A 21,337-nucleotide genomic window follows, 5' to 3' on the forward strand; every position below is an offset into this window, starting at 1 on the left:
AGTCTAATTATAATAGTCATTTTTTGCTGCATCATGAAATAAACCAGGAATCTGGTTTTGAGTTAAGTGTGAAGAAATACATTTATTAAGCATTTATAACATGTGAGTTACAAATGGCTCACTATTTGGCAGGTATAGGGCCCTATTTTAACGATCTGAAACGCAAGTGTCAAAGCGCGAAGCGCAAGTAACTTTGTGGGCGGGTCTCGGCGCTGTTGCTATTTTCCCGGCGGGATAAATGGCTCTTGCGCCCGGCGCAAATCTAAAATGGGTTGGTCTGAAGTAGCTTCATTATTCATAGGTGTGGTTTGGGCGTAACGTGAAATAAACCAATCAGAGCGTCATCCAACATTCCCTTTAAAAGCAGGTCCGCAAGTTCCATTATGGATTGCTATTATTATTGCGTATTTACCACACGCCAGGAGCGGTTCACAGCCGAGGAGACAGAGAAGTTGTGTTGTATGGGGATGGGAGAAACCCACCCAAAATAGCGTCGGTTAAACAGGTTTTTTCACATCTTCGTGGCACACCACAATGATTTCCGTCATCTCATGTGTTAATATTTTTTTAGTGTAACATATGATTTGCAAAAATAACTGTTGCATCTGTGTAGATTACATGAGCAAAGTGTATGCGCGTTGTGCACGCTATACATTATGGTCAAGCATGCGCCCTTAAAATAGCATAATGAACAACGCGCAACGCGCCACTGACTTTAGACTAGGTTTTTTCTGGTCAGTGGCGCAATTGTTTAATGGAACAGCAAAATAGCACCAGGGATTGTTTGCGCCGGAACACGCCTCCTTTTTTGCGCTGAACCGCCCAGGGAGCGCAAGTTCATTCACTAGTTTAGCGACGTGCTTCTGTGGAGGGAAAAGCGCGCTTTGCGCGGCTGCAAAATAGGAATGACACATGCGTCGGTGTACAAAGTCAATTGCGCTGGGTGCAAGATAGGGCCCATAGAGTGCCCCAGGGATGATGTGTTTTTGTAGGCCTACCCAGAAGTTAGGGGCGCACGGGTTCCCTCAGTTGAAAGCCTATGCATTTTTCCCATAGACTTTTGGAAAATTGCAGAAAATAAGCTCTGTGTTTAACAAAGGGTTATGACACTTACACGTTTTGTCTATCAAGATAATATTTACAAGTTAACACAACATTTATAGATTTTGAAGCCTAAATAAAGTGGTCAGATATAAAAGGCTAACAGTAGGCTATAAACGGACTACAGCACACCATGGTCGCAGATCAATGTCGTCACCACCAAGCTTCCTCAAACTTTATTTAGAAAACAACGTTATTTACAAACACGCTCGCTGATTATGATCTGCGCTGTGTATGAATACTTATCCACTTTTTCATGAGAAATGCTGTCCAAATGTCCCGTTTTTAATGATGACGTCTAAAGTCCCCGCCAAAGGAAGTAGTCCCTTTTAGCAATTTGTTAGCAACCGCCGATTTTAAGACACAGTAAAAGTTTTAAAAAATCACAAGTGGGTTATAACTGGTGTGTTTTATGTCAGAGATCAAAACGTGAAAGTATTTAGAGGCTTTGTTAACCACAGACCTTATTTCAGGCGATTTAGCAAAAACCCATTCAAAAAACCCATAGACTTGACGGCGTTGGAACCGGAACTCCTAAAATGCTAACTCGCTTCCGGGTTTTGCCTACAAAAATGAGTCATCCCTGAGGCACTCTATTGCGTTAAAATCACCCTTTTTAAAACGAAAAATATCTGTTTTTTCTTTTCCTCAAAAAGCAATAGCACACACTGTGAGAATGTAGTTTATAAGTGGTTTACCAAAACTTTCCTAATCTCGCGGGCACAACTAAAACTTCTTTTTTTTTCTATTTTAACTATTTCACCCACTTGAAAGTTCATATAACACAGTCTAAGTAAAATCAACAAATTTGTCATAATATGTAAAGTTTACATGCTTTTCATTTTTTACTTTTACAGTGTGCATTTGCTTGGACTTTGTGAAGGTGCATCATAATACAGGCCACGGGTTTACTATCCCAGACTAGACTGCAACCTGTGAGTTTCAGTTCATAAAGCTCATTTTATATTTTTGTAACGTGTACTTTGCTGGGTTTTAGTTTTTTCTTGTAAATGAAAAAAAAAAAAATGTAAAAAGGTGGTCTATCAATAATCTTCAAAGCACTGCATAATATGGTATAAAAAGCAACACTTTTTTGAGGTTTGTGATTTACCTTGCATTTAAATGTTTCACAGTCTACAGACAAAAGAAGACTGAGCTTGAACACTGAGGTAGGTCATCTCTAATATGTTCACTTCATATTCGTGTGACTGATTGCTCACAAACTGCTTAATTAGGCCAGCTATCAGACAATGTTTTGATGTATGTAATGTTCACCAGGTCATGAAGATCCATCAGTCTACCGTGATTCTGCTGCTGGTTATATGTACGTCATTGCCCACTTACAGTCAAAATTATGAGGCTTTCAAAAGAAAACATGTGGCTCCAGGCATGCGTGCAAAGGATTGTACTGCTGTGATCGAAAATAGACGAATAAACAGATACGGACCCTGCAAACAAACAAACACCTTCATTATAGCAGATGAAGCGCAAATTAAAGAAGTTTGTATATCAGGAAAAGGGGATGGGAAGACTTATAAGAGTAACACTTATTTTTATGTGATTGATTGTACTTTTGACAAAAAGGAGAGGAACAGTTGTACACTGTAAACCCGGATAAGTAGAATCTACTTAAAAAAACTGAGGTAACTCGTTGCCTTAAAATTTTTAAGTAATGTTAACTTAATAATTTTAGTTCATTTAACTTAAAATGTTTTGTAATATTAATTACTTTGTAGTTATTATACATAGTATATTTAAGTTCAATGTACTAAGCAAGTTAACTTGCCACCAATCAAAATGCATCCATGCCTCCCATCATGCATTGCTGCATGAATTGAGCTGAATTGTTTTAGTAATTTTCTTTATTCTCACTATTTAAGTTTTGCTGTTTTTCTGTGACTTTTTAGTAGCTTGTTTTCTAATGTTCAGAGTTGAACTGTTTATCAGAATATGTTGCTTATCAGAGATTAAGCTCTAAATGAGTTCAGTGATTCAGATCAAATAATGATTATGTGAAAACATAATCAACACGACCTGATCATCTTATAACTTTGCTTGTCTGGTTAGTTTTAATGCAGTTAAAACTGCCCAAACAAAATTTAATATTAAAAAGTCAAGGCTCAAGAGCTCAACTAAAACAAACCCTGATCTCGATGGTGGTAACTTAAAAATTGAGAGTTTCTCATTTGGTGAAAAACTACAGTATAAAAAGGTAAATGTTTGGAAAAAATGTCTGTAGAACAGCCAAAACAAATGTTCCAACTGTTCATCAACAGCTTCTTGAATTCACACACACCAGGACAAAATGGCGTCATTACCTGCCACAAACCAGTGTGTAGGAGGCGTGGCCAGGAGAAAAACTTCATAATTTAAGTGCATTTAACTTACATTTATTAACACATTCAAATACACCCACAAATTAGTAGAATATACTCATATTTTATAAGTAAAGCAACCAAACTTAAATATTTTAAGTATATTGTAGTTATATTTTTAAGTTAATATAAAATCCGGGCTAAGAGTGTATATATAAGGATGATGTAAACCCAAAATGAACACAAATCACTTTGACATGTGAAGGAGATGTCCCAGTGCATTATGGTCCTGCAAAGACAGCTGGCTGAATGTAGCATCACATAGCTTCAATTTATTTCACTATATTGTTTCACTTTGTTTTTGAATATACAAAAAGAGACAAGGGAAAAAAGATGAAGACAGAAGAAGAATAAAGTGAATGTTGTGCCACCTGTGCTAAGGCCCTCAATAAAATTCTCTATACTAGCATTAAACATGTCTCTTATTGTGTTGTAAGATGACCAAATTGAATATAAACAAGGATGTAGGGTAAACCATGTAAATGCAGTTCAAATAGGCTACCTTTTGTAAAATATTACTTATTATTATCTTAGTATTTGCCATAAATATACCAAAGTTTAAGTCTATTCTTTGGCTCCAGTGTGTCCAGTTTTCCCTAATGGAGAAAACTCCCAACCAACACAAAATCAGCCTTTCTGCAGCACAGGATGAATAACGCTTTATTGCTGCTAATAACGTTTAGGCGTTCCTTTAGCGACCTACGAACTCCTTGCGAAACTTGAAGCTGGCTTCTGCTAATGAAACTGCAAACCATTCTTCATTAAAATTTTCTTCAATTTATTATTATTATTTTTTTTATCTTTGACTCTGGCTCTTTATTCAACATATCTGGTTTCAAGGATCCTAAACTGTTTATCCCCAACACCAATATTTTAACTCTTTAATGTTATTCTGTAAACACTATTTCTTTCAAATTCTGGTTATTAATAAATTATGTCCAAAATCGTTCAGTTTACCATATAGTTGCTGGGTTGGAATAATCCAAGGGTAACGGTTGCTTCACTACCAGTTACAAAGTACTGTGTGACTGCCGCTAGGGGGCGAAATGTGACAATCAGATGCGAATGTTGTGTGAAGTGGAAAGGTGGCTTCAGTGTTCCACACCGTCGGGTGAAGTTAGTCCTGGTCGGCTTTTTTCAGGGCCGATTCGATGTGTAAGTTGAGCTGTAAGTTGAGCTATTTCATGGCTACAAGACCTTTTTTGAAATAAAAAGCTTTCAAAACTGTTTTTTTTTTTTTGTTGTTTTTTTTTGCTGTTGGATTGCCATGTTACATCTCACTCCAGGCTCTGTTACAAGTAACCCGGACTATGGGGTGAATTATAACATTTCACTACTCGTGTTTGAAACTAAACCACACATTTTCTGTTTGTGCTGCAAAGATAACAGCTGTGTCATTTAATATCTGACACTTAACTAGCTTGAATCACATTGAACGCACAGGCTTAAAACTCCAAGATACAGACAGAAATGTCAAAAATGTTACAACCATCCCCAGTATCCCTACAGAACAGATGATAACATGGATCAGCAAGAGGAAATGACATTAATCATGACCTTTTAAACAGATTAAGTTTATCAGGTTTGTCACAACAGCTTGTGCTGAGAATGACTGTCTTTCACACTAAAGCAACAGCAGAGGCACTTGTTGCAGCACGTCTACAAAGCAACCAACGGCCGTTAAAGCTGCATTTCAGTTCAGATAATCATGAACCGCAGAGACACTGCAGCTCGAGGACAGACTTCAGCACAGCTAACACGGGTAACAACTCTGCAGAGGTGGACATTCCAGAGGTCAGAAAATAAAAGTCCTGCCATATTTTTTTATTCCACCCACTGAAGCGGTGTTAAAGTTAATGAGATAAATAAGTGATGAATTGAGTGATGATTGAGCATTATTGAAGACACCTGATGATAACAAGCAGAATCACCAAAGGAGAAAATCGCTATTTTTAAGCCACCATCATGGAGATGAGTGTTTGCTTTAGTTGAGCACTTGACCCTTGACTTTTTAATATTAGATCTTGTTTGAGCTGTTAACAGAGTTGTAACAGCCAAACAAGCAAAGTTAAAAGATGATCAGGTGTTGGTTATGTTTTCACATAATCATTATTTGATCTGAATCACTGAACTCATTTAGAGCCCAATCTCTGAGTTAGATTTACATTGTTGATTACAGCAGCACTGTGATTCTACAGCACAAGTTGTTTTGATAAAACATAAGACGTTTCTGTAATTTAGAGACTCAGACATCAAGAATCAGTCTGTGAATCTCAACAGTGGTGGCCATCATAAAGCATGTTGCAGTGCATTCTGGGAGCCACCAATCAAAATTCATCCATGGCTCCCATCATGCATTGCTGCATGAATAAATTATGAACTTAATTATCTTAGCAATTTCCTTTATTCTCACTATTTTACTTTTGGCTGTTTTTATGTGACTTTTAGTAGCTTGTTTTCTAATGTTCAGAGTTGATCTGTTGATCAGAAAATCACCGTCATTGAGATTCACAGGCTGATACTTGATGTTTGTGTGTCTAAATACAAGTTTTTTTTTTTTTGATCAGAACAACTTTTAAGAAATCATTTGGACTGTATTGATAAAGTTGCTCTTGTGCTGTAGAATCACAGTGCTGCTATAATAAATAATGTAAATCTAACTCAGAGATTGGGCTCTAAATGAGTTCAGTGATTCAGATCAAATAATGATTATGTGAAAACATAACCAACACCATCTGACCATCTTTTCTTGTCTGGTTGTTATAACTCAGTTACAGCAGCCCAAACGAAATGTAACAATAACAATCAAGGGTCAAGAGCTCAACTAAAGCAAATGATGATCTCTGTGATGGTGACTTAAACAATAAGCTTGTTTGAGATGTGCCTAGTCTTGCCTGAAGTTCAGCCGAGAGTAGGTGGCTGCAGTGAGAGGAGGAGTGAAAAAAGTGCAGGCAAGACGGACAATTCTCTGTTCTCGTAGTGGATCAGACACATACAAGATCAAAGGTGGTTATCGCGGGATTCACACTCGTGCGCTGTGTTGCTGATTTAAATGCTAATTTAAGTTTTGTTGCTTTTATATGAAAATAAACATAATGAACAATACACCCTTATTTATGTCCATTCGAAAGGCATGTGTATCAATCTTTTTCATTTTAATTACAGACATGTTTTTATGTATTTGTATAAATATGACTATCACATAACCCATAGAGAGATCGCACTGTCAGAGAGTTTGGGAATAATCACACATAATTTATACACATAAAAATCATGATAGAGTAAAATCAAACATTTTAAAAGAGATCAATACATCATGGTTGTTTAAACCAATAAGCTTTAAGCTGTGTCGTCAGCAAGTCGTTTCCCATCGTGCTTTTGGTCAGTGCAGTCGGTAGAGAGCAACTGCGCTCGACTGGAGAATCCGACACGTCCGCCTCGCCCTCGCGAGAGGTTTGTGACACACGTCGGCATGACATCAGAGCAAAGCGGCCCACCCTCAGACACATTTCTAACCGGCATGCATCTTGGGGTGATCACCGTTAAACGCGTAGAATTTGCTAATCTCAAACAAGCCTACTGTGATTTTCTCCTTTGGTGATTCTGCTTGTTATCATCAGGTGTCTTCAATAATGGTCAATCATCACTCAATTAATCACTTAATTAACTTATTAACTTTAACACTTCTTCAGTGGGTGGAATAAAAATATGGCATGACTTTTCCTTTCTGACCCCTGGACTATACACCTCTGGATATTTTGGATTTTTTTTTTAAATACCTTTTGTAAACTAGTCCTTGTTTTTTCATGTGATCGGAACCAAACCAGTGCAGAACGATTCTCTGGAGTCTGATTGTAAATAATGGCCACTATAACTAAAACTCTTGAATGGAATGAGATCATTTCACCAAAATCGGTATACGCATGTACGGGCTCAGTCTGTGGCCGCATGAAAAAAGAGTGTGGCACTATAAAATGAAAGAAAAAAAACCCAACATGAAAACTGCTATAGCAGCATATCACCCTGTAGCCCAAGACTGGTTGCCCACTGAAGCTAAGCAGGGCTGAGCCTGGTTAGTACCTGGATGGGAGACCTCCTGGGAAAACTAGGTTGCTGCTGGAAGAGGTGTTAGTGAGGCCAGCAGGGGGTGCTCACCCTGTGGTCTGTGTGGGTCCTAACACCCCAGAATAGTGATGGGGACACTATACTGATAAAAAGCACCGTCCTTCGGATGAGACGTTAAACCGAGGTCCTGACTCTCTGTGGTCATTAAAAATCCCAGGATGTCCTTCGAAAAAGAGTAGGGGTGTAACCCCGACATCCTTGCCAAACTTGCCCATTGGCCTCTGCCCATCATGGCCTCCTAATCATCCCTATACACTGATTGGCTTCCTCACTCTGTCTCCTCTCTACCAATAAGCTGGTGTGTGGTGGGCGTAATGGCGCAATATGGCTGCCGTCGCATCATCCAGGTGCATGCTGCACATTGGTGGTGGTTGAGGAGATTTCCCCTTCCATATGTAAAGCGCTTTGAGTGCCCAGAAAAGCGCTATATAAATGTAAGGATTATTATTATTATTATTATTATTATAGCTACTCGACAACCAGTCCAAATTAACCTGAAAACTGGCATACACTGTCTTTGTTCAAGGTGATGAGATTGTCTTTGAGGATGTTCGCATATCTTGAAAAATACACCCATTAGCCAGTGAAGTCTGGAAACCTATCAGACAAGGTGTTAACTGATCAGGATTCACTTGCTGGCCCTGTTTGACTCATGACCCGAGACTCGCCCTGTGAGAATCTTGAAAGAAATCAGCCACTGGGGGGCGCCATCGCTTTTTTCGTCTCGGTAAATGATTGTATATTATGATTTTTCACACATGCACATGATTCATATGCTAGAACTCAATCTGAACAGCTTTGCCTTTAGGACCACCACTGTCAATTGAATCAGTCATTAAACATCAGATATTATTTCAAAAACCTACTTTCACAAACGTCCAGGTTTTTCACTCAATCACAAGCAGCACAGTTTTCTAGTCTCTCCTTAGACCAGTGGTCACCAACCTTTTTAAGCCCAAGATCCCTGACCTTGACCTTTTTGAAAGACAAGATCTACTTGATAGAAAAAGACAGCCCAGATAGTATTTAGTATTTTTTTCGTGGTCATTGTAGATTCTGATTTATTCATTTATTTTTACAAGCAAATTGGCCGATTCCGATACTGGTTGCAGATATTTATTATTAATATTATAGAATATTAATATTATATTATTAGAACCACTGCTTTTTAATCACAATCCAAACAAAGATGCTACGCACGTTGCATGAGCAGTTGTTTTTTATTTGAATTAGATTTAATTTCAAGATTTAAAGCAAAAACAGAACGGTCTGACTTTATCTTTGTGAAATTATAAATGCTACACACAAAAACAGCAGGCTGAATGGGACGCAAATTCACTCTCTGACAGCAGGTGGCGCTTATGGAGCAGCAGTGATACAGCGTTTCCTTGGTTACCGCTGTAAACAAAGCTGAAATGCGCTAATAATTAGCTACTTTATTCAGAGGTAAGAGGAAAATAAAATGCCATTGCCATCGAAATCTTCCTGAAGACTGATCTCTTTTTAGAGATGAATTCATAACCCTTCACCCCCAATTCAATAGTTATATTTTCTTCCTATATTTCGAGCAATGAGCCGCTCTGCCTGCTACAGAATTTTCTCCTCTTCACGTCCGTCTTCAGCGTCTCTGGCCTCTTGTTTACGGCCGTTTACAGACTCGGACATCATGTGGGCTATTTACCTTTATCTGTCTGTCTCCAGAAAATAACATAAAAATAAATACAAAAATACAGTACAAAGACTGGAAAAATGTAATGTATTTTTGTACTCATATTTCTGTTATTTTCGCGAGCTACTGGAACAGTGATAAAGATCGACCGGTCGATCGCGACCGACGGGTTGGCGACCATTGTCTTAGACCATGGATGTTTTTTTTGTTTTGTTTTGTTTTATCAGGTAAGATCCTCAATCATTAGCATTGTGAACACAGTATCTAAACATCTCCAGTGTTCATTGAACTCTCCTGGGAGTATATGTGAAACAACACTCAAGCAGTGGTGGACATTCCAGGGGTCAGAAAGTAAAAAGTCAAGGGTCAAGAGCTCAACTAAAGCAAACCCTGACCTCGATGATGGTAACTTAAAAATTATGATTTTCTCCTTTGGTGATTCTGCTTGTTATCATCAGGTGTCTTCAATAATGCTCAATCATCACTCAATTAATCACTTAATTATCTCATTAATGCTTCAGTGGGTGGAATAAAAATATGGCAGGACTTTTACTTTCTGACCCCTGGAATGTCCACCTCTGCACTCAAGAGTGTTAAAGTGTTAAAATAAGAGTGTTACATAATTAAGTACATCATTTTACTTTATTACATCCGATTTTGAAAGCTTGAAAAATCTTTTAAAAGTGCATATACCTAAATTGCATAAAAACCCATATGTGTACATTAACATTAACATACCAGACTACATACACAAATACAATTACATATACAAAAATTACACAGAATAATGCTTTTTTTTTCATCATAAAAAATATAGATGCAACATTAACCAAAAACAGAAAGAAAAGAAGAAGAAAAAATATATATCATTGTAACTTTATATCACCTACATTAACTTTTATATCTCTTTGCTTATATTGTTATACTTCATTTATTTGTGAGGTAATTTGCATTGATCATAAAGAACAATATAAGGAAAACTGTTCTCACATTTGTTACAACCTGACCCTAAAGCTATACCCTATATAAAATTTTATTTATTTTTGACTTCATGATTGATTCACTGATTTTTATTTATTTATTTGTACTTGAAAAACAACAAAAGGAGATTTGAAGAAACGATAAAGACATTGTAAAGCTCTGACGTTCTCTTCAACCTGTCATCTGTTCATTACCTTTCATAATGTACAGGCCAGCCTCTATCACAAGCCAACACAATCTTACTAGTGTCACTCTTCCCTACATATTCACACGTTCCATTCCTACTTGTTTTTATTTTACACTTGACCACAAAAAATAGTTGGTTGCTCTCAAACAGGTTTCGATCATTCCTCAGTCGAGTTCCTCCTCTGCCACAAACTGTTTTAATTGTATCTTCATTTGCTACTATGAAGGAGTTGACAGGTTTGCAGGCACCATCAGTTGCAGTGATGTCTCTGTTTTCGATTTTACTGGTACAATCATTCACAGTCATAAATGGATCCACATGCTGATTGAGGAATTTTACATAGCGTGGCCATATATCTGCTGGTTGTCCGTGAGTGAAGGATGGCTCAAGTTAAGTTTGGCTCCTACAGAGACCCTTTCTTTATTTTTACTTGCACATATCTTAGTGACTTTAAATGAACAAAGCTGTGCATATTAGATAGTTATTTTTCTGTATTTGTGTTAAAGTGTTTTTGACTTTGTTTCAATCTCCACCAAGACAGATTTCTTGTATGCCTCAACATTTAAACGCAAAGTAAATCACAAACCCCAGAAAATCAATTTACCCCAGAAAAACATCCCAAAATATGTTTATTTTGTATACTTCTCAGATAGCAAGCAATGATCAAAACAATGTTAAATCAATGTTAATGTGTCAACGTTACTCATATCGAATAAATCAATAAATCACTTTTGCACCCGCGATTAATGTTGAAAAAATGTTGAAATTTCAACAACAACAACAACAACAACAAAAAATCAATGGAAATGGCTCTGAATCAAAGTTACAGTGTGATTTTGATTTAACATCATGCTTAAACTCTCAGAAAAAGCTCTTTAAAAGTCAAGATTCAGAGTGTCTGAGCTGTAGTAAAAGGTATTGTTGGTGAAAGTAACCTATTAAACAAATATATGCTAATTAGTAAATGATTTTGCTTCATGATGATGAAAACTATATCACTCAGTCATCATTGTGTCTGTTTACTTTGTAACAAATTATGTGTTTTTGTAAACACTGTTACAAAGAGCACAATCTCAGACAAAATGCTAAAAGTCAAACTGACCAACTAAAGAAACACTGATCACCAACATGGTGACCAAACATTTTCAATAAAACTTCAACATCTAAACCTCTGTTAATTCTCAAAAAGAGCTTCTGCTGAGATCTTGAGAGAATTATTGTCTTCTTTTATCTTCAGTTGATTTCAGGCTGTGTGGCTTTAAGTCAGTTGTAATTGTTTCATTTTCTGAGAGTTCAAGCATGATGTTGAACCAACTTCACATTTTAACATTGATTTAATGACATTACCATTAATTTTTTGTTGAAATTTAATTTTTTTTTCAACATTTATTGAGAGTGCAAAAGTGATGTTGATACAATGCAGTTAATGTTGATACATTGCGGCTAGTTTCGTCGCTTTTTCCACACATGAATAATGACGTTACAGATAGTTAATGTTTAAAAACAGGCTCAAAATAAGTAAATACTCTCTAAATCAGCTACATTTGTTTGCAAAAAAACAAAACAAAACAACTATTCAGTAGGATGGAGAAATGAAGCCTCTTAAATCTTTAAAGCTTTTCTCTAATGTTTCGAGAAAAGTTTCAACAGTGCCATCTTGTGGCGGCTAACATTTTGAGCCGCCATAAACCTGAATGCACAGCTCTGTTGATTTAACTATTAAGCTCAAATAAAAGCCTGACGATGCTAAATGTGTTTCATTTTCTGTTAATAGAATTCACATATTAAAGTGTAGCAATAAATTAAATGTGTGAGGCCTGATACTATTAATACCTACTGAGTTGTTTGAGGCAAGTAAATTGTGCTCTTCTTTAATTGTTTTTATTCTGTTTATATGACACATATAGGCTACTTAAACACGTAAAATTAAGATATTTGGTACTTTATTTTAAAATACTTTTTGTTGTTTTTTTGCCCAACCCTGACTACAATACATTGCTTCTTATATACTATATGCATATATGCTTCTCGTATCTCATATATTCTCAATGCATTGCTTCCCACCGATAATATACAACGGATCCTACAATCACTGAAACAAGTTCTTTTCTCCAAAGCTGAACGTGTATTCAGAGAGATGCTTTCAAGCCGGGCCAAATCACACTCAAAAGTGACATGAGTCAAGACAAAACTATTTATAATGATTTATAATGCACTGTAAATGAATTACTAGTCATCAACCCCTGTACTTTACAATGAGGACATTCATCTGAAATATTATTAATTTTCTGAAGGACTGTTACTTTTTGAGACCCACTGCACCAGTTCACTCAGAACAAATTTTTGATACACAACCCTTTTTTCCAAATTGGCTGCTAAAAAAAAAAAAAAAAAAAAAAAAAATATATATATATATATATATAAATGAGATACTTACAGATGTAGTTTGCGGAAAGAGCCTTCAGAAACAAAACACACAAATGCTGTTCATCTAAGTTCAGGTATCGCCTTCAACTCTTTTAATACTCAGACTTGAGCAAATGAAAGTGTGATGTTTGCAGTGAACAGCCAATCACTGAAGAACAACAGATTAGATCAAAGACTTGGAATATTTTCACAAGAACAAGAAGGAAAGCTTTTCCAACACAGAAAGTAACTAAATGTTTTACTTTGTGAAAGTTAATTTAAAAACTAAACATTATATAAGCTTAAGTTAAAGTTTAATATAAAATAATAATATTATCAAATTAGTATTTATTGCATATAATGCATTCACGAATGACCACCCAGATAGCATGGTGACATTGATGCAATGTTGAGTGCTGCCAGTATTTTACCATTCATCTGTAGGTTAATGTTTTACAGTGTAGGGTGCACATCTGTATTTTGGAGCTCCTGTCACTCATATCTAAATATGAACAGCCTAAACCTTCTAGTGTGAGCTTTTTTGATTGAATATGTTTGTTGTTGTTGTTGTTTATGTCAGGCTAGACCCGTACAGCCTGTAGAATTGGTTTGGTGAAGCCGACTTAGTCCCAATTCATTGTGTATTCTTTACATATTGTCACTCTACTCTAAGATTATGGCTGTTTCATTACAGTAACGAAATGTACAGAGATTACATAGAGAGTAAGGAAGAAATTCTGTCTGCTTTAGTTTTGTTTAATTTAACATGAAACATTTCCGAAAATTTCTGAATAGTGGTGCAAAATTATATATTAATATTGAAAATATTTATTTTTACAGTCTACTTTAAAAGTAGAAATATCAGTAATAGAAATGCAAGAAGCACTAAACTGTCAAAAAGTGATCAACTGACCCATCGCTTTAAAATTATTAAGTAAAATACAGTTTAAAAAAGTTTGTTAAAAAAAAAAAAGTTTGTCAAGTTCCCAAAATGTAATTTGTCAAATTGAGCATGAAGTTAAATTACTTAATTCTTTTAAGGCATTGGGTTTCCTCTCTTTAAAGTGACATTTCCTTACCGATAAAGACACATCAACTAACCAATAATATGTCAATATTTGTCATGGGTTGATCATGGAAATGAGTTGAGGCAAGGGTATAGCTGCTGCTGGTTTAAATAAACAACAGTTAAGGAACAAGGAAATAGTTTTCTTTTTTTAATCAAATTTTAAACAGACAAAGCTAATGTACAGTCAGACTGCAAAGATACATATAGACGGAAAAAAACAACAACAACAACAGACAGGGGGTATAGACTAACCACTATGCAAATGGACCTTACATAAACAGTAATAATTGCTTTTTTATTATTAGAATGAAAAATACTCTTGACATAGCCTAAGTATATTTGAATTTCTTTTTCAAGAGACAAAAACAAAGGTTGGGTTTTATTTACAATTATTAATATGCGTAAAAGATATATCTTGATGTACTGGGACACATCTTCAGTGATGTTGCTGAGGTTATGGTGTTTCAAGTCTTTAAACATCATATACCCTCACCCAGGAATGATCAGATCCTGGCTTCCCAGCATGCATTGCGACATTAAACTTTTGAATGTCTCCATTGTTAAGATTAATATGCTGATTTTCTGTGCTGTCCAAGTTATGCAGGAGCTCAAAATGTTTTATGCACCAAATGGAATATTGAATGTCGCAATGCATGCTGGGTGCCAGCATAGTACAAAACTAAGAGGAGCGATCTGTGGGCTGGTGCTGCTGATACACACGCCAGGATCTGATCATTCCTGGGTGTGGGTATATGAAGTTTAAAGACTCGAAACACCATAACCTCAGGAACATCACTGAAGATGTGTTCCAGTGCATCAGGATATATCTTTGACGCATATTAATAAATGTAAATAAAACCCAACCTTTGTTTTTGTCTCTTGAAAAAGAAATTCAAATATACTTAGGCTAAGTCAAGAGTATTTTTCATGCTAATAATAAAAAAGCAATTATTACTGTTTACTTACTCATTTCCATGATCAACCCATGACAAATATTGACATATTATTGGTTAGCTGATGTGTCTTTATCGGTAAGGAAATGTCACTTTAATTTTTTTTTTAAAGAGAGGAAACCCAATGCCTTAAAAGTATTAAAGTAATTTAACTTCATGCTTAATTTGACAAATTACGTTTTGGGAACTTGACAAACTTTTTTAAACTGTATTTTACTTAATAATTTTAAAGCGATGGGTCAGTTGATCACTTTTTGACAGTTTAGTGCTTCTTGCATTTCTTTTACTGATATTTCTACTTTTAAAGTAGACTGTAAAAATAAATATTTTCAATATTAATATATAATCTTGCACCACTATTCAGACATTTTCAGAAATGTTTCATGTTAAATTAAACAAAACTAAAGCAGACAGAATTTCTTCCTTACTCTCTATGTAATCTCTGTACATTTCGTTACTGTAATGAAACAGCCATAATCTTAGAGTAGAGTGACAATATGTAAAGAATACACAATGAATTGGGACTAAGTCGGCTTCACCAAACCAATTCTACAGGCTGTACGGGTCTAGCCTGACATAAACAACAACAACAACAAACATATTCAATCAAAAAAGCTCACACTAGAAGGTTTAGGCTGTTCATATTTAGATATGAGTGACAGGAGCTCCAAAATACAGATGTGCACCCTACACTGTAAAACATTAACCTACAGATGAATGGTAAAATACTGGCAGCACTCAACATTGCATCAATGTCACCATGCTATCTGGGTGGTCATTCGTGAATGCATTATATGCAATAAATACTAATTTGATAATATTATTATTTTATATTAAACTTTAACTTAAGCTTATACAATGTTTAATTTTTAAATTAACTTTCACAAAGTAAAACATTTAGTTATTTTCTGTGTTGGAAAAGCTTTCCTTCTTGTTCTTGTGAAAATATTCCAAGTCTTTGATCTTATCTGTTGTTCTTCAGTGATTGGCTGTTCACTGCAAACATCACACTTTCATTTGCTCAAGTCTGAGTATTAAAAGAGTTGAAGGCGATACCTGAACTTAGATGAACAGCATTTGTGTGTTTTGTTTCTGAAGGCTCTTTCCGCAAACTACATCTGTAAGTATCTCATTTTATATATATATATATATATATATATATATATATATATATATATATATATATATATATATATATATATATAGCAGCCAATTTGGAAAAAAGGGTTGTGTATCAAAAATTTGTTCTGAGTGAACTGGTGCAGTGGGTCTCAAAAAGCAACAGTCCTTCAGAAAATTAATAATATTTCAGATGAATGTCCTCATTGTAAAGTATTTATACAGGGGTTGATGACTAGTAATTCATTTACAGTGCATTATAAATCATTATAAATAGTTTTGTCTTGACTCATGTCACTTTTGAGTGTGATTTGGCCCGGCTTGAAAGCATTTCTCTGAATACACGTTCAGCTTTGGAGAAAATAACTTGTTTCAGTGATTGTAGGATCCGTTGTATATTATCGGTGGGAAGCAATGCATTGAGAATATATGAGATACGAGAAGCATATATGCATATAGTATATAAGAAGCAATGTATTGTAGTCAGGGTTGGGCAAAAAAACAACAAAAAGTATTTTAAAATAAAGTACCAAATATCTTAATTTTACGTGTTTAAGTAGCCTATATGTTCTGTCATATAAACAGAATAAAAACAATTAAAGAAGAGCACAATTTACTTGCCTCAAACAACTCAGTAGGTATTAATAGTATCAGGCCTATTATAATTGTTTTTGTTGTCACATTTAATTTATTGCCGCACTTTAATATGTGAATTATAGTATCAGAAAATGAAACACATTTAGCATCGTCAGGCTTTTATTTGAGCTTAATAGTTAAATCAACGGAGCTGCACACTCAGGTTTATGGCTGCTGAAAATGTTAGCCGCCACAAGATGGCACTGTTGAAACTTTTCTCGAAACATTAGAGAAAAGCTTTAAAGATTTAAAGGATTAGTTCACTTTCAAATTAAAATTTCCTGATAATTTACTCACCTCGATGTCATCCAAGATGTTCATGTCTTTCTTTCTTCAGTCGAAAAGAAATGAAGGAATTGATGAAAACATTCCTATATTTTTCTCCTTATAGTGGACTTCAATGGCCTCCAGACGGTTGAAGGTCAAAATTACAGTTTCATTTCAGCTTCAAAACGTTCTACATGATCCCAGACGAGGAATAAGGGTCTTATCTAGTGAAACCATCACTCATTTTCTAAAAGAAATTCATATTTTACATGTTTTAACCATAAATGCTCATCTTGAACTAGCTCTCTTCTTCTCTATTAGAATTTCAGCAGTGCAGACGCTGCTAAGAGTATTACTGCCCTCCACAGGACAAAGTTTGAACTTATTGTTATATACTTGCACTTTGACCTGTGGAGGGCAGTAATGCACTTAGCAGTGTCTAAGGAAAATAAAGGAAGGGTCTCTTCAGTATGTTCTTAATTAATCACATCTAAACTGCTTTAGTCAGTCAAATGTCAGTAAAGGTGTTTTAATGTATGTATTGTTCACAGGTCATGGAGATTCATCAGTCTGCTGTGATTCTGCTGCTGATCTTCAGTGTTTCATCCTTCACTCATGGAGAAATACCAGAAAATATAAAGCCCCGCTATGAAAACTTCCTCAATCAGCATTTTGGTCCTGATATGACTGTGAAGAACTGTGACAGTGTAATCAAAAAGAGAGGTATTATTCGCGGTGGAACTGAAAATGGCTGCAAAGAAATCAACTCCTTCATAAACGCAAATTCAAAAGATATTAGAGCAGTTTGTGAAAAAGCAGGAACTCCACAGGGAGGGGATCTGTTTAAGAGCAACCAGCCTTTTCCGGTGATCACATGCAAATTAAAAAGTGGGGAGAAACACCAAAAATGTGAATACAGAGGGGTCAGCGACACTCGTTACATAGTGTTGGGGTGTGACCATGGCTGGCCTGTACATTATGATGAAGGCATATATAAGCCTAATAATGTCTAAAAACAGGCTGAGTAGAGCTTCACAGTGCATCACAATATATTTCTAATAATTCTGTTCACTTCTGCTTTTCTGTCATTCTTGTTTTTTAAGTGAAAAAAAGTCTGAATTTAGAGGTTAACATGCTGTCGGTAGTTTTTAACCAGTTCTTCACGTGTGCTGTAAACATGACAAACACAGTTTGAGAACAAAGTCTATCAATGACGAACAGCTGTGAACATGAACACAATACATTCATACATGTACTTAAGCATAATTAAGCAAAATTTATTTCCTTTTAACAGCATAAGTTCACCTTAAGTTAAAAGGAAATGTACTTCTCTCTGATATGAGCAAGAATATTGTCACTGTCTCTCATCATTTACCTTGAATATAATGTTAAAAATAACTGCTCGATATTCCTTTAAGTTTATGGTATATTCTGCACATCTTCATGCATGTCTCTGTGTCTATCACTCTGTTAACACTTTTTGAGCATTAAAAGCTTTTTTAATGGGAGTAGTGAATGAGCAAAAACAGATGAGGGAAGAAAGGTGCAGATGTTTTTACAGATGTCTGTAATCCTCAATAAAACTTCTCTACTACCCTTAAACTCGTCTGCTTGATTGTTTGCATCTCAACAACACCAGTTTGAAGATAATTACATTTTTTATTGAGATAAACTGAGTTTTAGATGTTTGATGTCACCATCATGGAAATCAGTGTTTGTTTTAGTTGGGCTCTTGACCCTTGACTTTTGAGTTACTTCTTTATCAGTAATTGCAGGTGTTTATATACAACATTTCTGCATTGATAAAGCAGAATGTACATTTGGACCAGAGCTTTCCAGACATAGATTACCATGACTTTAATGTATTTGTTTTTCACTGGCATTTAGTTGCTGATCTCATACTATGTTGTGCGTACAGGCTCATCTTTTCAGAAATAACATTAGAAAAATAATGCACACGCGACACAAAAGTGGCTACGACACAAGCTTAGTGTCTGTGAACGGTAAACCCGCCTGTGATTAAATTAGCTTGATGAGCATTGTTAGCCTGCTGCACTGGGCCTGAGTTTGACTTGTTCAGCGGAATGTAGAGAATTAACTCAAAGGGGAAATATTAATAATTATTCATAACTCATTATGATTATTAATTATGATTAATTATGAATATGTAAATCCATTAATCAGATTAACTGGATGTAGCTACATTAAGATTAATGTATTACAATCAATGAACCTGTTCAGTAAACAGTTGATTGTTTATTAATTCTAAGAAATGTTCATTTCTAGGTTATGGAAATGCAACATTCTTATTGTACAGTACTACTCAGAGCATGTAGTCAGGATCTAAATCACTTAAGAGGCAATTTATTAGCAGACGGAGTCAGAACCAAACATGTATTGTGCACAATTCTTTATTAACTAACTCACAAACACATAACTAAACTAACAAACACAAAACATACATGCAGGTCACACACATACATAGGTAAGAATGAGTAATGATTGAGTTGAGGGGAACCATTCATGGAGCTATAGGGAAAGACAATCTGGAAAAGAATCATCAGTTTCCTCAGTAATAAAACACCTTTGCTGACAAAGATAAGTTTTACAAATCAATACTAAATCGCTGTTTAGTGTTCAAAGGTACGATACTTGCAAGATGCCTTTAGGCTGAGGAGCATCGGGTCTGCAGGCTGAGGAGACATTGAGGGTTCAGTCCGAAGTTGTTGCCAGTATCTTCTGCGTTAGATAAAGTACTATGAAACAACTTATAGATGAGCACATGGCCTGGTTGTAGGCAGAGGCTACAGGCCTTGGCCTGAAAAGGCCGGCAGCAAGAAGCAAGGAAAGAGAGGGAGTGGCATTTTTCGCTGGCTTTTAACCTCTGGTCAAAGTCACACCTCTTAGTTGTTGACCGGACCAATGAAGATGTTGTATTTCCGGGTGACAACATACCCCCTTGTCGGGGCTTTTACCACCGAGCAAGATCAACTAGCTTAGTTTCTGAAGAAGAACTATTAAAGATTCTTGTAATACTGATGTGTTGCACAGGTATGGACATACTGCATACACAAGCATTTAAATCTTCTCGATACGAACCCATAGACACTAAACATGACATAATTGAAGTTACCTTAAATGTATCATAAATCATGTGAATACAATGAGTGTAATATAGTACACGGTAATAATGAATACCATTTCCTGGGGATGTCCATGTTCATTTATAGAACAGTCTGTCTATACATTAATGCAGGAAAGTCTGTGTTATGTGGGGATAATGCAGGAAAGGTGCACGTTTTCGTGTGTCTCTTCTCTGCTCTCAATGTGGCACCCACATTCTTTAGCACAATTAAACTTGTAACTAAGAACTTCTCATGGGGATGGGGGACAGGCCCCAGAGTGCTTTAAACAATTATTAGTTAACTATGACAAATAATTGTGTCTGATTTGTCTCAGTCGTTACAGGAAGGACTGCCAATATGTTCATTTATTATCATTCATTGTTATTCACCTCGCAACTTACAATGTACAGTGAAGAAGAATGCCTCTCTTTCTTTTGCCAAAAGCCGAGTTCAGACTGCACGATTATCAAAGTAGTCGGATCACTGTTCTTTTCACACTGCATGACTATCTTGGCCAGCATTCAGTCGCTGCTGTGTTCAAACTGCACGATGGATCGGCGACAGAAGGTTTCACACTGCATGACTTTACAATAGGAAGAATCGCCGACAACTCTGTATGGCACGCAAACTACGTTTCACAACCAAACACACGCGAGATGTGACAAGGAAACAACGCGATATCACGCGTGCAAGACCGGAGTTATTATTATTATTATTAAAAACGGTAGCCCGCAAGAAGCTTGCAATACGAATTGCCAGTGTGCTGATTTGCAGCGAAAACAAGAAAAAGAAAAGAAGAATATGGAGGAGGAAATGGTTGGGGAGACTGTGGAGAGAGGTAAATACATAACTTTTCAATGTGCTGCTGTTAGATGGTCAAGCAAATGCTTGTGCTTTGGTTCTGTTTGATAGAATTGTAAAGTTTATCTGAAACGAAGCCATGCTTGCAGATATTGTGGTCTATAACTCCTCCCCGAACTCCCCGCTGCTCTGTATCTTGCTCTCTCATTGGCTGTTCGTCATCGCCGATGTAGTTTTCAGTCAGAACACTTTTCACACAGCAGGATTTTGAATCGCCGACAGGTCCAGATATTTAGCATGCCAAATATCTCACGGGTGTCGGCGACTCGTCGGCGATTCTCTCATATCGCGTCTTTGCTCATTCACACTGCGTGATTGTCACTCGCGTGAACGAGCACCGATTTGCCTGTGATTTCGGCCATTGGTCGGCGATTTCTCAAAACCTGTCGGCGAGCCAAAATCGGGGCTAAAATCGTGCAGTCTGAACTCGGCTTAAGATGTTTTCAAATGATCCTGTTATCGC

The 21,337-nt window shown here is 36.2% G+C and overlaps 1 protein-coding gene across 1 annotated transcript in view; it reads left to right on the plus strand.

The window, feature by feature from the left end:
• LOC137028198 (ribonuclease-like 3) overlaps positions 1–17,901 on the plus strand; it is a 34,860-nt gene extending 16,959 nt beyond the window's left edge. Inside the window, exon 2 of the mRNA XM_067396969.1 lies at positions 17,440–17,901. Within this exon, the coding sequence (XP_067253070.1) occupies positions 17,443–17,901 (459 nt within the window). The 5' untranslated portion in view covers positions 17,440–17,442. The remainder of the gene's footprint in view (positions 1–17,439) is intronic.
• The last annotated feature ends 3,436 nt before the right edge of the window (positions 17,902–21,337 follow it).

This window comes from Chanodichthys erythropterus, chromosome 10, assembly GCF_024489055.1.
Source record: "Chanodichthys erythropterus isolate Z2021 chromosome 10, ASM2448905v1, whole genome shotgun sequence".
Classification (NCBI taxonomy): Eukaryota; Metazoa; Chordata; class Actinopteri; order Cypriniformes; family Xenocyprididae; genus Chanodichthys; species Chanodichthys erythropterus.